This window comes from Lactuca sativa, chromosome 7 (genome assembly GCF_002870075.4).
Source record: "Lactuca sativa cultivar Salinas chromosome 7, Lsat_Salinas_v11, whole genome shotgun sequence".
NCBI classification, from domain to species: domain Eukaryota; kingdom Viridiplantae; phylum Streptophyta; class Magnoliopsida; order Asterales; family Asteraceae; genus Lactuca; species Lactuca sativa.
The window spans coordinates 69,323,877-69,338,776 of NC_056629.2; the positions used below are offsets into that span (position 1 = coordinate 69,323,877).

Below are 14,900 nucleotides of genomic sequence, written 5' to 3' on the forward strand. Positions count from 1 at the left end.
TATCGCTCGTTTTATTTAAAAACGTTTTAAAGAATGATTGTATATTTAAATAGTGTATATATTAAGCTTGTATCAATTTCACTATATGCTTAGTACTAATGCCTTGTACTCTTGTTATCATCTCGTTAGTGCTTCTTAACAAAATCGTGTTATTACAAAAAAGTATATTTTAGTAAGGTTTTTCATGAAATAAGTCTGGACACAAGATTGATTAAAATAGCAACAAATAATATAAAACTAAAGGTAAACAAATAAAAATGATATTTGTCAAATGAAGTCCCAAATTAGGCTTACACGCAAAGTCTTAAAATAATTATAAATTGTAAAGTTGACTTTGATGTTACAATGTTTCACAAAACACGGGTGCCTACATTTCTCAACATCCGAATGGAATTTTAAAAAACTAATGGGTTTTATGAGCATTTATGACTAAATTCATGTCATTTTCGTTCAAAATAATTTTATAGTTTTAGAGGAATAAAATGGAATAAAAATATTATGCTATTTATCAAACAGTGATGAAGCCATTTCCATATCTATAAATACTGTAAGTACTTTGCATATCATTATACAAAACAAGCTACAACACTTTCCAACTATAAGAAGCTAAAGCATTAAAAAATGGCTTCAAAAGCTTTGGCAAACATATCTTTTCTTCTTATGTTCAACCTTCTTTTCTTCACTCTCGTATCTTCCACTAGTACCCCAAAAGGCTGCCCACCTCCACCAAAACCTCCAACATCACCAGGGTGCCATTATTGTACATCACCATCAAAACCTCCAACACCTTCAGCACCTCCAACACCTACAAAACCTTCAACACCTCCAACGCCTACAAAACCTACAACACCTTCAACGCCCCCAACACCTACAAAACCTACAACACCTTCAACGCCTCCAACGCCTACAAAACCTTCAACGCCTCCAACGCCTACAACACCTACAAAACCTTCAACACCTCCAACACCTACAAAAACTACAACGCCTACAAAACCTTCAACGCCTCCAACGCCTACAACACCTACAAAACCTTCAACACCTCCGACACCTACAAAACCTACAACACCTTCAACACCCCCAACACCTACAACACCTTCAAACCCTCCCACGCCTTCAACACCTTCAAACCCTCCAACGCCCTCAAGCCCTCCTAAAGCCACTTGCCCGACAGACACTCTCAAATTGGGTGTGTGTGCTAACTTGCTCAACAACCTTCTCCCTATAGTCATCGGAAACCCATCAGAGACACCATGTTGTTCCCTCCTTTCCGGCCTCGCAGATCTTGACGCTGCAGTCTGTCTTTGCACTGCCATTAAAGCTAATGTCTTGGGAATCAACCTCAACGTTCCCGTCTCATTGAGTGTCTTGCTTAACTATTGTGGAAAGAAGTCCCCATCCGGCTTCCAATGCACCTAGATTCTGAAAACTTATAACTATAGATTGTTCTATTTTGAAATATGTTTTCTTATGTTGAATATGATGTAAAGAATCAATTACCATATGATTCAAGAATAAAGTTGTGTACTATATTTTGAAATTTTTGTGACTATTACAAAATATCAATTCCTAAAAACTCCTAACAAAAAAATAAATAAATGTAATTACTATACTTAATTTACAATATAATAAATTTTGAAGTTACGGTACTTTATAATTTTTCAAGAATTTTTTTTTGAAATAAAAATAAGAAAGTTGATGAATTTTTTTTTTGCAGCAACAAACACTTAGTGTATATAAAATAAGATTAATTTAGCGGGAATTAAACCTGTTTAAATACTTGATTAATTAATAAAATATAAAACGAATATTTGGGGTTTAGGTTTTGGTTGTCTCTTTTGTGTAGTGGGATGATGAGTCAGCAAGAAAAGAACAAACAAATGTGAAAAATGGTATGGTGAGGACTCCGATGCTCAGTCACTGGTGATATTTATATCGAGAGATTGCTTTCATTTCTGTGAACATTTTAGCGAAAATCAGGAGGAACAGCTACAATTTATTTCGTAAGGTCGGTTAATTTATATGCAGTCTTTCCTTCTTTTATGTTCTTACAGTTCAAATCTATTTCCATTTTACTTCATCGTTGAACTTTCGTAATTACATTTCAACTCTTACGAATTGATCACAATTCACAATAACATTAGATTTTCCTTTCCCCGAATTCTAATTCAACTTCATATCTTTGAAGCAACACTGAAATTCTACTGCTTTTGCTTCCAGTCTTCCAGGCCTGACAAGGTGATTAAACCATATGGAATTCTTCAATATACTCAAGATATATCGGGTTTTGTTGATTATCTGCTTGATATCTGAATTGGGTCATGGGTTTTATCACCCTGGTAGTTATCCTCCCACATATGTCAAAGGGGAGCCATTATCTGTGAAACTCAGCTCTTTAACTTCAATTGATACAGTAATCCCTTATAGCTACTATAGTTTACCCTTCTGTAAACCCCCAGAAGGTGTGAAAGACATTGCTGATAATCTTGGTGAGTTTCTGATTGGTGATTGGATCCAAAACTCGCCTTATAACTTTCATATGTACACAAATGAAACCGAGATCTTTCTTTGCCAAACAAAATCGTTATCCAGTGACGAGTATAAGCTGCTAACGAACAGGATTGAGGAGCTATATCAAGTTAATTTGTTCCTTGATAATTTGCCAGCCATTCGGTATGTTACTGATTACCCGAGGTGGACTGGGTACCCAATAGGTCTCAAGTTTTCTGATTCATATTATGTGTTTAATCACTTGAAGTTCACAGTTTTGGTTCACAAGTACGAAGAGATGAATGTTCCTCATAAGTACATGGTTGTAGGATTTGAAGTGGATCCTTGCAGTGTTAAACATAACCCCGAGACATTAAAGAATTTGAAAATTTACAGTAAGTATCCATCTAAGATTGATTGTGAGGATAGCGTAGTAGCTTTAAAGGAAAACGAGCCCATAGCGTTCACGTATGAAGTCACATTTATCGAAAGTGACATCAAGTGGTCATCAAGATGGGATTCTTACATGAAAATGGATGGAGCAAAAGTAGATTGGTTTTCCATCGTGAATTCACTCATGATCATCACTTTTTTAGCTGGAATCATTCTTGTGATCATTTTGAGAACAACAGTTAAACGGGATTTCTCTAATTTGAAAATTGTTGTAGTGGATGTCTACCGTTTTCCTAGCAATCCCATGCTTCTTTGTGTAATGGTGGGAAATGGGATTCAGATTCTTGGAACGACGGTTTTAGCCTTCATTTTTGCCGCCATGGGATTCATGTCTCCGGTGTCCCGTGGCGCTTTAGTCACCGGAATGTTAATCTTTTACATGGTCCTCGGAATCTTGGCCGGATATATCGCCGTACGTATGTGGCGGACAGTCTTTTCCGGCGATCATAAAGGATGGGTTTCAGTTTCTTGGAAAGTTGCTTGCTTTTTCCCGGGTATCACTTTCTTGATTTTCTTTGTTCTAAATTTCCTCTTATGGAGTTCACACAGCACTAGAGCTATCCCGTTTTCGTTATTTGCAACCCTAATACTACTCTGGTTTTGCATTTCGGTTCCTTTATCGCTTCTTGGTGGTTACTTTGGTGTAAAGGCGCCTCATATTGAATACGAGATTAGAAACAATCAAATTCCTCGTGAAATCCCTGCTAAAAAGTACCCATCTTGGGTTGTAGTTCTTGGTGCTGGAACTCTTCCATTCGGTACCCTTTTCGTGGAGATTAACTTCATCATGTCTAGCATCTCTATGGATCGTGTGTACTATATTATAGGGTTCATGTTCGTTGCTTTGATCCTTCTAGTAATGGTGTGCGCTGAAGTGTCATTGGTTTTGACCTACATGCATCTTTGTGTTGAGGACTGGAAATGGTGGTGGAAATCTTTTTTTGCTTCTGGGTCGGTGGCATTGTATATATTCTTGTACTCGATATACTATCTCATTTTTGAACTCATGAGCCTAAGTGGACCAATATCGGTTATAATCTACATTGGCAACTCACTCTTGATGGTCCTAGCCACCATGCTAGTGACAGGCACCGTTGGGTTCCTTTCGTCTTTTTGGTTTGTGCATTACTTGTTCTCGTCTGTGAGGCTTGATTGAAAGAACTAAGAAGTCGATGGGGTTGCTTTCTAGAAATTCAAAATTTTCTTTTCTGTTATGTAGTTTGTATATTATACTTTGATGGCAAGAACTTAGTTACTACATATGAAATTAAAGGAGTAGATGGATGATTGGTAGTTTGAATGCTGGTGTCTTTCGTGAATTGTTGTTTGTATGAATTTCAATGAAATCCGGGTTCCATTTTATGTTTGTGTTGTGTATATATACAACTAAAAGACTAGACAATAGTCCGGATAAGTTTGATATTTTGTGAGGTCCGGCTCTGATATTTCAGAGAACGAGACTGCAACAGGAGACTCAGTGAAATATCAAGATTGAAGACAAAAAAAAAAAAAAAAAAAAAAAAAAAAAAAAAAAAAAAAAAAAAAAAAAGGAGAGTTTTGAGTAGGAGAGACAAGCAAATGTTTGTACTTTTCTTTAGATTAAGTTAATTTCATTAAATTGTTAGTAGATTTTAGAATTTACAATTATATTTTGACTTTTTGATTTAAATTAACTCTCTTCATGATTAAATTGACTTCAAGATTACAATCAAATATTACATTTGGCATATAAGATTCGGACGACTAATTTTATTTATATATTTTACGAAAATATCAACACCATAACTATATATATGTCCCAAAATTCGGAGGTACCCTGAAATCGGAAGCCTCGTATGACCGCACCTCCTACACACCCCCGTGGCCACCATTGATTTGGTAAATTGTAATGGAGTGATTGTATATCTGAGTATATATCATGAAGAAATTTGTTTCTATTGATAATTTATTCAAGGTCCCTATTTAGTCATTTTTTGCAATAAATTTCGGATTGTATCTCTACAAGTTGGTGTTGTGAAGTAGATCAGTTAATTGACTAATCATTTGGGTATTTGGCCATTGAAGATGGAGCTACACACAACTAGTTTAGTAAGGTTTAATAGAGGCTCTTGCAGGCAAAACACCCTCTTGGGTTTACGGGACAATATTTGTCAAGGCTAATAAAAGTTTAAAAAGAAGATCCAAATCTACTAAAAAAGATTGGGGAATAAATCTTTCTTTCGTTGAGTTGATGAGAGTTAGATTGCTTTTTTCTCCTGTCTTTAACGAGTGGCTCTAACTCGGCCTCTCAACTTTTCAAACCTTTCTTCTTTTGTATTTTTTCTGAAAATTTGAATTTTAGAAAAACACAACTATCATGAAAACTTGCAGAAAAACCAATTGTACAGAGTCATAGAAAAGATGGTTTTGCCACCATTGAGTCCAAGTTATACCATTTTTACTAAATTTATTCGGAAAAAAAAAATCAAAGGAGTGAATTGTTAGCATAATAAGTTACTTGAGCTCTTTTTTATTAGGTCTTATGTTTTGTGCATTAGCTAGGTTAACCCTATATAACTTTCCTATTAATAGTCTTATTTATCTTTCTTTCTCTTTACGGTTTTCTATCAATAATGTAACCTTATCCGTTTTCTATCTATACAGTTTTCTATCGTCAGTGTAACCTTAGGTGTTTTCTCTCCATATTATATTACTTTTTGTAGATTGTTATTAGTTAAACGGTATCATAGCTAGAATTGTGTTCGATCAGTCTTTTACGATTGTTATGTTTTTTAGATTCGTTTCTTTATTTCTTTTGGTTTGATTTGTTCGAATTTGTTGTTTTGAGGGTATATATTGATGTTATTTCATCACTCTCTGGTTTGATTTGTTCGTTTGCCTTCAATTTCCTGCTGCGATTTATTATATCGCGCCACGAAAATACCTTTTCATCGATATTTTTGTCGCAATTTGTGAATCTCGTTGAGATCTTAGGTATGATTCCTGATTGGTTTCTTTATTTCTTTTGGTTTGATTTGCTTGAATTATTTATTTTGCTTGACTTGGTTGAATTGTTCGTTTGTTGCTTTTTTTCTTATTTCAATTATTGTTGTTTCCGTATTTTGTGCACCGAATTTGGGCTCCTTGCGCTGTAATTTGGATTGTTTATATTGGTTTGATCCGTTTCGTGCTTTCATAATTTGTTCGATATGCTTTCTCTTTTTTTCCGATTTTTAGTGTCGCGATGTTACTTTCTTCTATTAGAGTTGATTTGTTTCGATTTTGGTTCTATCCATTTCGTGTCGTTATTTGTTCGATTTGCTATTTCGCCGTTTCTTGATTCGCGATTCTACTTGGTTCGATGAGGTTTGATTCGTTTTGTCGATTTCTCGTCACAATGATCAAAATCGCGCCGCAATTTTTCTTCAGAAAGCATTTTTTGTTCGTCTTGATTTGCCGAAGCTCTTGAAAATCTTGGTCGTCGAAAGTTTCCTACTCTTAGTATTCTTAACATTTTCGGTTGAATTCATATTTTTTTCGTTGACTTTGAAAGTTTCTTAAAAAAAGTTTTTGTTTTGCTTTTGCAAGAATTTCACTTCATGTTAAGAACAATTATAATGCTTTCGTCTTATCTTCTTGTTACAAAAGTGACGGTTATCTATTTATGCTTAGTGTTACAAAAAATATAGATGCAGTGCTTCATTTGATATTATTAAAAATGAGATTTTTATAAGTTTTGGTAAATTTAGTTTCAGTTTCCGCTTTTGCTAGTATCATTGGATCTATATTATCTTCAACAATATTTGATATGGTTTTGTTTTAGCATTTCTTGTTTCACTTCGCCTTCTTTGTTTGTTTCCGGTTATAAATTCCATTTTTTTTTGTTTATAAAAGTATTTGATTCGGGTTTGTGTTCATTTGGTCATATATTCTCTTATGTTCTAGTTTTATTTTGCATCTCTATTTGACTTTTATTTTTATCTTTTTTTGTTGGATTTTTTTTCTTTGCTTTTGTATCAGTGTTGCTCCTCTTTAGCAAACTCTCAATGCTTATTGCTCAAGCATTGTGAGTGTGAGGGGGGAAAGAGAATAAATAGGATTTGGTTCATTAGCTTAGTATGATGCAACTTTGCATATTACGTTTTCTTTGTTGTGATGTTTCCGCTAGTATATTTGGGGTTCCTTTATTTGGTTGCAGAAATGCAGATTTGGTATTGGCTGCTTTCATGTAAATTGTTTTGTTTTAGCTGATTTCATGCAGATTGTTTGCTTTTTGCTGCTTTCATGCAGATAGTTCTGAATTACTGAATCTATTTTACGCTCAAAACATTGAACAAGGGTTAAGAAGCGAAATTCTATTACTCTAATAAAATGAGCATAGACCTAATTGTAATATCAAGACCATACTTGTGAAGGTAGTAAAGTTAAAAAAAAACCCATGTAATATGGTGTTGTATTAGGGGAAGTTGATATAATCTCAAGATATTACGATACTTGAAGTGGGAAAGTGCATTTTTGTGACAAAGGTGAGTCAATCATTTTTACAACCTTGGGAATATGCAATTATTGACAATGAATCAATCGATCTGAATTAGTTTAGCTTGTGCGTGATATGTCATGTTTATGTTATGTGCTAGAAATATGTTATGTTGGTGTGGTGTGAACTTTAGGGTGTTATCTATGCTAGATGGTATTTATAATGATATATATGTTATGATAGGTGTTGTTAAACCCATCATAGATGCTAGACTAAATGATCAATTGCTCCAAATTGGATATCTTGTGATGTGTGTCCCTATTTGTGTATGGTATATGTGTTGGAAATGTTGATGCTCTATTATGATAAAATTATTTATGGTGTATTTCATGCCAGATAGTTTATGTGATGATTTGGTATGAATTATGATGATAGGTGCATACTAGTGTGACGACTATTTTTTATATGTGTTGTAAATAATGTTTGCATGCTATTTCTGGAATATTAGTGTTGTAAAACTCGCCGATTTGGCCGAGTACTTGTCTGAGTACTCGTTACTCGCCCCGAGGCGAGTTACAGAATTCGCGTACTCCTCGATCGTCCCCTTACTGAAGCGAGTAGTGTTGTAAAACTCGGTCAACTCGGTGACTAATATGTATAATATATTTAATGATTCATTATTTAACACAAACATGTGATTATTACTACATATATATATATATATATATATATATATATATATATCTTAAATTTTCAGTAATTATTCACAAAGTGAGACCATTGTGTGTTTTTCAGTTTTTGTGTATTCACATGTATCTAATTTTGTTTTACATATTTCAGTTAACTTATGATTTTAATTTATGATTTTGACATATATAATTTCCCTAAAAATATTTCTACATGAATTACTGAATTTGAGTGCTCTTCGAGTACTCGCTACTCGGCAGTTAGCTGAATAGGTATCGAGTAGCGAATTTTACAACCTTGAATATTAGATTGTCAAAGATGTTAGGAAAATCACATTCTAGTGATATATTATATAATAATTAAATGAGGAAAAATATACATAATAATAAGGAATGAAAGTGACCTTTGTATATAATTTCAAATAAATAGAAATGCGGGGGAATATACATAAAGGGCCAAGGGTAGTGTTGGCTCTACGAGGAAAGCCATTTAGTGTTAGCTTTACAAGGAAAGTCATGTAGTTTTGGGCCTACAAGGAAAGACAGGTAGTGTAGTCTCTATGAGGAAAGCCAGTTAGTATTGACTCTACGAGGAATGCCAGTTAATGCTGGCTCTACGAGGAAAGCCAATCAAATGATTTTTCTACACGACCAATTTGACACATGATTCACCAGAGATGGGTGAACTAGAGTAATGTTGGCTCTATGAGTAAAGTCAGCGCAAACATCACATCGGATATGGGAGGTATATATTGGTTGAATTCGGCACCGTTTGTAGAAAATCCTTAACAAAATTGTGAAATACTTATATTTCTTAACGTCAGAGTAGCAAATCCTATGAAACAGAACACCATGACTTGGGTGAGTGTGGCACCTCACCTCGTGCGTCGGTCCATTAAGACTGACTTGTAGTAAATTTGGTATTTGATAGTACATGAAAGTGATACTATAGGCTATCTAAGATTATTTAGTTTTCGAGATATGTTGAAGTTCCGAAGTTGTGAAGATTCCAAAATTGAAGAGTTTCTGGGTTGAGAGAATGTCGTGTGGTTGATTTGCAGTGTGTATTTGTCTTTCTTGTATCATTTTTCCTTTGCGCTACTGGTAGTATAAATAGGAGTATCATTCCATGTAATCAGCATGCCTTTATCAATACAAGAATCACGTCTGTCATTCAATCATTTTCTTTGTTCATTCTCTTCCTCTACTTTAATATTTTCGTGCACTGGATATTTGGTTGTTTTTCTTCAAGGCTTGACTGGATCTGATCCAGACTTGACTGTAAATCTTTTACCAGCCTCCATTATTGTTATTCTTTCAAGGTTCAAGAAATTGAACCTTATCCTACAATATCCTCGAGATATCATTTTATATAAACTGGTATTAGAGCTTGAGTTGTTCTCCTTTGAATCCGAAAGATCAAATTATCATTGATTAAGAATACCTAAGTATCTCATTTTGTATCAGGATAAAAGTTTTTCTATATACCACTTATGCTAAAAACAACACAACAATGGATGATCTTAACCCAAATCAACCATTGTATTCTGTTCAAATTACCATCAACATGGGTTTCCCAACGAGAACCCCATTGCTGATTGTTGAAGAATATGATCAATTGGAAGATGATAATAGAGAGATTCTTGAAATGAAAAGATAAAGGTGCCAAAATTTGGAGATCATTCATTGAAGGAACTCATGCTTTTTGCAGGTTTTACCCCACAAAAAGGATCGATTAACCTAAAGTAATTAAATTAAAAACTAAAATAGTCGTTTCCTGGCAACGGCACCAAAAACTTGATGCGTACAAATTATACCTACTAGTTTTAACCAACTACTTGTCTAGTAATGCACCTATAGGCAGTGTACCTAGTAAGTATATAGTATAGTAAAGTAAGTTGGGTATCGAACTCAGGGAACAAATCTAGTATACTAAAGTAACCACTAAAAATTAATCTAAAAGCAAACAATAGTTAAAAGGGGTTTTATCTAATTTTTCAAGTTCAGAAAAACTTATACACTTAACTAAAAACTGTTTTAATCAATATATTAAAAACACTTTCGTTTAGTTTCGAATCAACCTTTTTCCTATTGTTAGTTACTATTTACTTATTAATAAAGTTGATTACCAATTGTTATGTAATTAGCTATTTTGGTCCAATAAACTAATATTTTCACCAATTCATGTAATATTATGTATGGTCATACAAAAGCAAACATATAACTAGTTATTAATTGTAATTGAGCTTTTTAAGATTTATCTAGGCAATTAAGCTAACACAATTATGGTCACAATTATTTTCTCCAGCACAACTAAGTTTGTTACTTTTATTACTTGATCTAGATGTAGTCACTCCTAGCTCTAGCAATTTAATAGTCACTAAACTACTAGGTAAATAAGTTCATGTAATTTAATGGTCACTAAGCTACACTAAACTTGAATTTAAGCTACAAAGTCACACACTTTATCATGCTAGGTAATGATAGTCAACCACAAGCACAAAACCAACTTATAAAATCCAATAACTAGTAAACTAAACCATAGATTCAAGGTTTCATCTAGCTAAAAAAAAGTAAATGAATTTAGCTACTCATAACTGAAATGAAACACAAGAATTCATAAGTAAGTGACATGATTCAAGTATGAAAACCGAATGTAATGATTTGATCTTGAATTCCTCAATCTTCCAACTATCCTTCCTCCAAAAGAATGATTTTCGCACTCTTCTGACCTCAAATCTCGAGTATCCTAGAATATCCTCTCTCCCAAAAGCCTCTTCAATCAATAATGCAAAGGAGTATTTATAGTTTTGGAAAATATGTTGCTCACGTCGTGAGATAGGAATCTCACTTTTTGAACTTGGTTTTTATCCATATCCAGGAAGGAGTCTAACTTCCACGTACTAATCTTCTAGAATTTCCTCCTCACATCGTGAGCTTGATGTCTCACGTATCGAGCTTGATTTTTCAGCGGAAATCTTCTTCTTTTAAACTCCAATCCTCCATAGTTCCAATGCTTGTCACTTGTAGTCCTTATTCTTCAAGAGTGTCCTTGTTGGCTGTAAAATGTAAATTAATTCAATAAGTATCACATATCTTTGAAATTAACCAAAATATTACTTAAAATGTATTAAAATATTGCCTAAAAATGTGTATAAATATGCCAATATATATCAAACCGCCTAGTCTTCAGGAAATCTCTCCTGCTACTCTCCCCATGTCAATAGGTATGAATCCTCAGTTCATCTTTTTCTTTTCTAATATGAAGGATCCTAAACTTATAGGGTTTTTTTATGTTTAGGATCCAAGGCCACGCACCTCGGTGCTCGCTTTACCCTAGTCGATCTTGACACAACCATGTCTAGTGGCCAGCTGGTAGTGAAGAAGGAGAAGACATCATCTTCTCTCCCTCCCAAGAGAACCTCCAAAGATTTGATGGTGAAGACTCCAGGATCCTAGAAGAGAAAAACTACTAAGGTCATGGATTTAAGCTTGGAAAATATCAAAGCTAAGGACGCACTCCTGAAGTTGGTTTCTGTTTTTCAAGCTATAAATGTCAGCATAACTTTGCTTTTCATATTTTACCTTTCACTTTTACTGATGTCATTCTCATTTCAGGTCTCCGATCATGTCTCTATTGACATGAAGATCCAGGCTAAGAGGGTTGTATCAGTCTTAAAGGGGCAGGAGAAGATGTAGAGGGAGACTAGTGAGGATCTCTTGAGGAGGGTGAAGTTACTAAGCAAGGAGAAGGCTGAGAAGGAGGAGGAGCACGTTGCTATGATAGATTAGGTGATTGTTGAAATGAAGGTTAGTGATGTAGTGGCTGTTTGGGAGGCTAAGATCAAGCTAGCAAATGATGTGGAGAATGCAGGATCCTGGTGTTGGGTTTTGAGCATTCTAACACTCCTATGGTGTACATGCAACCCTATAAACCTTAGATCTATGTTTTCTCTATCATACATGCAAATAAGAACTTTCCAAGGCCTTAATCCTAACTAGCATATTATGAAGCTCTTATACTAAAAAGTACTAGTTAGATGACATACCTTTTGATGTAGCTTGATGTCTTCAAGCTTTAAGAGCTTAGCCCCAATAGTGTGGAAGCCTTAAGTGGAATCACAAATCACCAAAACATCTTGGAATAACCTTGAGAACAAGGATACTTTGGTTCTCTCTAGTGAAATTGGCTAGCCCTCTTAGTGTACCCACACTAGTGCCAATTTCACCAACCAAGGACATCTTTATATAGTGTGGAGACTAGGGTTAAACCCATGACCTTTCATTTCATATGATCCATGGGTTAAACACTCCATGGACTATCCATGAAAGCTTAGCCCAACCTAAATGAACTTGGCCCATCACACACATATATCTAAGAGTCCATATTTAATGAGTTCATTTTGATCACTTAATTAATTCTAAATTAATTCTTGATCAATACTAATTAGATAATATGATTCTATATTAATATATTAGAACTTATAATATATTAATATACTATTCTCAAAAGATTATCTATATAAATTGTGTCGGTGAAGTGCAACCCAAATGGACCATGTCGGGTCGGGTCAAGTACATACCAAATATAGTTATGGACTTAGACATTAATCTAACAGTCTCCCACTTAGATAAGTCTAAAACTATTATTAAGTATGATTTCAAAACCTAACCGGCAATCGTAGCTCTTAAAGCCGCTGTCGAACTCTGATCTTGTCAACGAACTCTAACCTTTGTCAATGACTTGTCCATTAGATAAGGGATCATATATTCCTCCATTCTAGATATCATATGGACTGAGACATGAATTATGATCATTGTGTCTGTCCATTTGTAGTTTCCTGATTTCCGATTTATGACGACTGACTGATTAAACAAATCAAATCAGTCATGGCTTGGCCAAGCACTCACATGTGTCATCATTAAATCATAGAGGGGCCCACAAATATCGCTTTTATCCCGAAGGTAAAAGGAATGGATAAACTTCGACTCATATGGCTTGTTCTACTACTTGTTGAATCATACACAAAGGCACGTTTTATAACATCGAGTTACCAATGCGTTTTCATGCAATCAATGTATAACCAACTCATAGTAACAACTCATATCTCTAGGTTTGAAGAATATAAGATATTATCGTCTCATGATCACTCGTGATAAAATCTAGGAAGTGATTCAAATGAGCGCGGGTTGAATCCAATACTCAGAACTTATGAGCACTCATGAGTGTTGTAGCACACCTTTGTCCACCAACTTGGACCTCTACAAGCCAACCCATGACAGTCTTGATTCATATCTACTTCCAACATATGACCGACTGTGGATGGTTTGAATAACTTAGTCATTACGGAAGAATAACCTAGTAATTATGGAAGTCAAAACATGAAAAGTGAAACACAAGAATACATGAATCAAGTATGGTATCAAACCCTATGAATATAAATAAAACACTTTCTATTTATCACCATAGTAATTACTCATTATTGATTGTTTCGGTTTTATCAACTTTATACTTGAATTAAAAAATACTAGGTGTCCTATGCTCCAAGCATGTACACTATGTTTTCTAAACAATAGCTTTGCCATACACCAAGTATGAACTCTGTGTTTGTCTATGATCCTTTTCTTTGTGAATTAGATCAATTGAACATAATTTCAATGATTCTCTTTTCACACATCCAAATCCTTGTCTTAAATTTAAGAATTCCAAATTCCCATCATTTATCGAAATATTTATAGATTTTAAACTTATATGCATTGTTCCTCTTGTAATGATTATGCACAAAGCCACAAAGGCTTGGCAACAATCATTACAGAGTATCGCAATGGAGTGCAATTCAATGGAAACAATGTCTCAAATTCAAAGCATATTGCTTTGAACATGCTTCTTGCATTAAGTTTCTTTAATCTTACACAAATTGCTTCCACCTATGAAGAAAACTCTATATTCCCATTTTGACTATCACTTCTGAACAAGAGTTGCCTCTGTTGGGTCGTGTTTTGTGTTAAGTATTGCGTCTATTGGGCTCGTTAGTTAGTCCATTTTGTATCTCCGGTATGGGCCTGTCCATCCGTGAGTTTAGTAGGGTTTAGTATATATAGGAGCTTGCATGCTTCCTAGAGGGTAACGATAAAATAGAACGATCAGAGAATTACTTCAACAAGTTTATTGTTATCGTTCTTGTAACCCTAAAATCTTCTACAGCGGAAGTTCTTAGTCGAGCTCTGCTGAGGATTGTTTGATCTAATCATTCGACACATATTGATCCATACTTGTGTTATTTACTGCTTTTACGTCCATCGCATTACCTGTTAAGAAGATCTAATCGATCTTTAAGTTTATTAATAACTTATCAATTGGTATCAGAGCAGGAGGCTGTGTAATTCATACACATCTTTTCTGTGAAAAAGGTTGCGATTAGGGTTATTCCGCATTAACTAATATTTATTGAGCCGTCATCCCATAATTGACGTAACTCAGCATTTATTTGTTTTGCCCTAATCTTATATATATTACAAGTATGATCTTTCAAGCAGGTTATGATCAAGCATGGACGAGTCACAATCTAATCCCATAAACATCTCAAATAGCATTGGATCAACGACGAAGATTCCCATCCTTTACACCCAGGATTACGAAGTCTGGGCACATCACTTTGAAGATTATGTCATTGGATCTGAAGACAATGGATACCTTATCTGGGAAGCAATCGTGTATGGACCATTCGCTCATTCAACAACGTCTAGAATCATTAAAACACAGAAAGAGTATAATGATCTGTTGAAGGACGTAAAAGATATTGCTCAAGACGAAAAGG

The 14,900-nt window shown here is 34.6% G+C and overlaps 2 protein-coding genes across 2 annotated transcripts; both read left to right on the plus strand.

Annotated features, from left to right (window-relative positions):
• The first annotated feature begins 576 nt into the window (after positions 1-576).
• On the plus strand, positions 577-1,564 carry LOC111879817 (pEARLI1-like lipid transfer protein 1). Its single transcript, XM_023876250.3, has one exon. The coding sequence runs from the start codon at positions 622-624 to the stop codon at positions 1,414-1,416; it is 795 nt and encodes a 264-aa protein (XP_023732018.1). The 5' UTR covers positions 577-621; the 3' UTR covers positions 1,417-1,564.
• A 300-nt stretch (positions 1,565-1,864) lies between these two features.
• On the plus strand, positions 1,865-4,302 carry LOC111879811 (transmembrane 9 superfamily member 11). Its single transcript, XM_023876244.2, has 2 exons — positions 1,865-2,005; positions 2,218-4,302. Exon 2 carries the CDS (start codon positions 2,249-2,251, stop codon positions 4,094-4,096), a length of 1,848 nt encoding a protein of 615 aa, XP_023732012.1. The 5' UTR covers positions 1,865-2,005; positions 2,218-2,248; the 3' UTR covers positions 4,097-4,302.
• Positions 4,303-14,900: the final 10,598 nt, after the last annotated feature.

Bases quoted from the DNA above. Each gene is read 5' to 3' on its own strand.
- LOC111879811 (XM_023876244.2), top strand. From the start codon at position 2,249: ATGGAATTCTTCAATATACTCAAGATATATCGGGTTTTGTTGATTATC.
- LOC111879817 (XM_023876250.3), top strand. From the start codon at position 622: ATGGCTTCAAAAGCTTTGGCAAACATATCTTTTCTTCTTATGTTCAAC.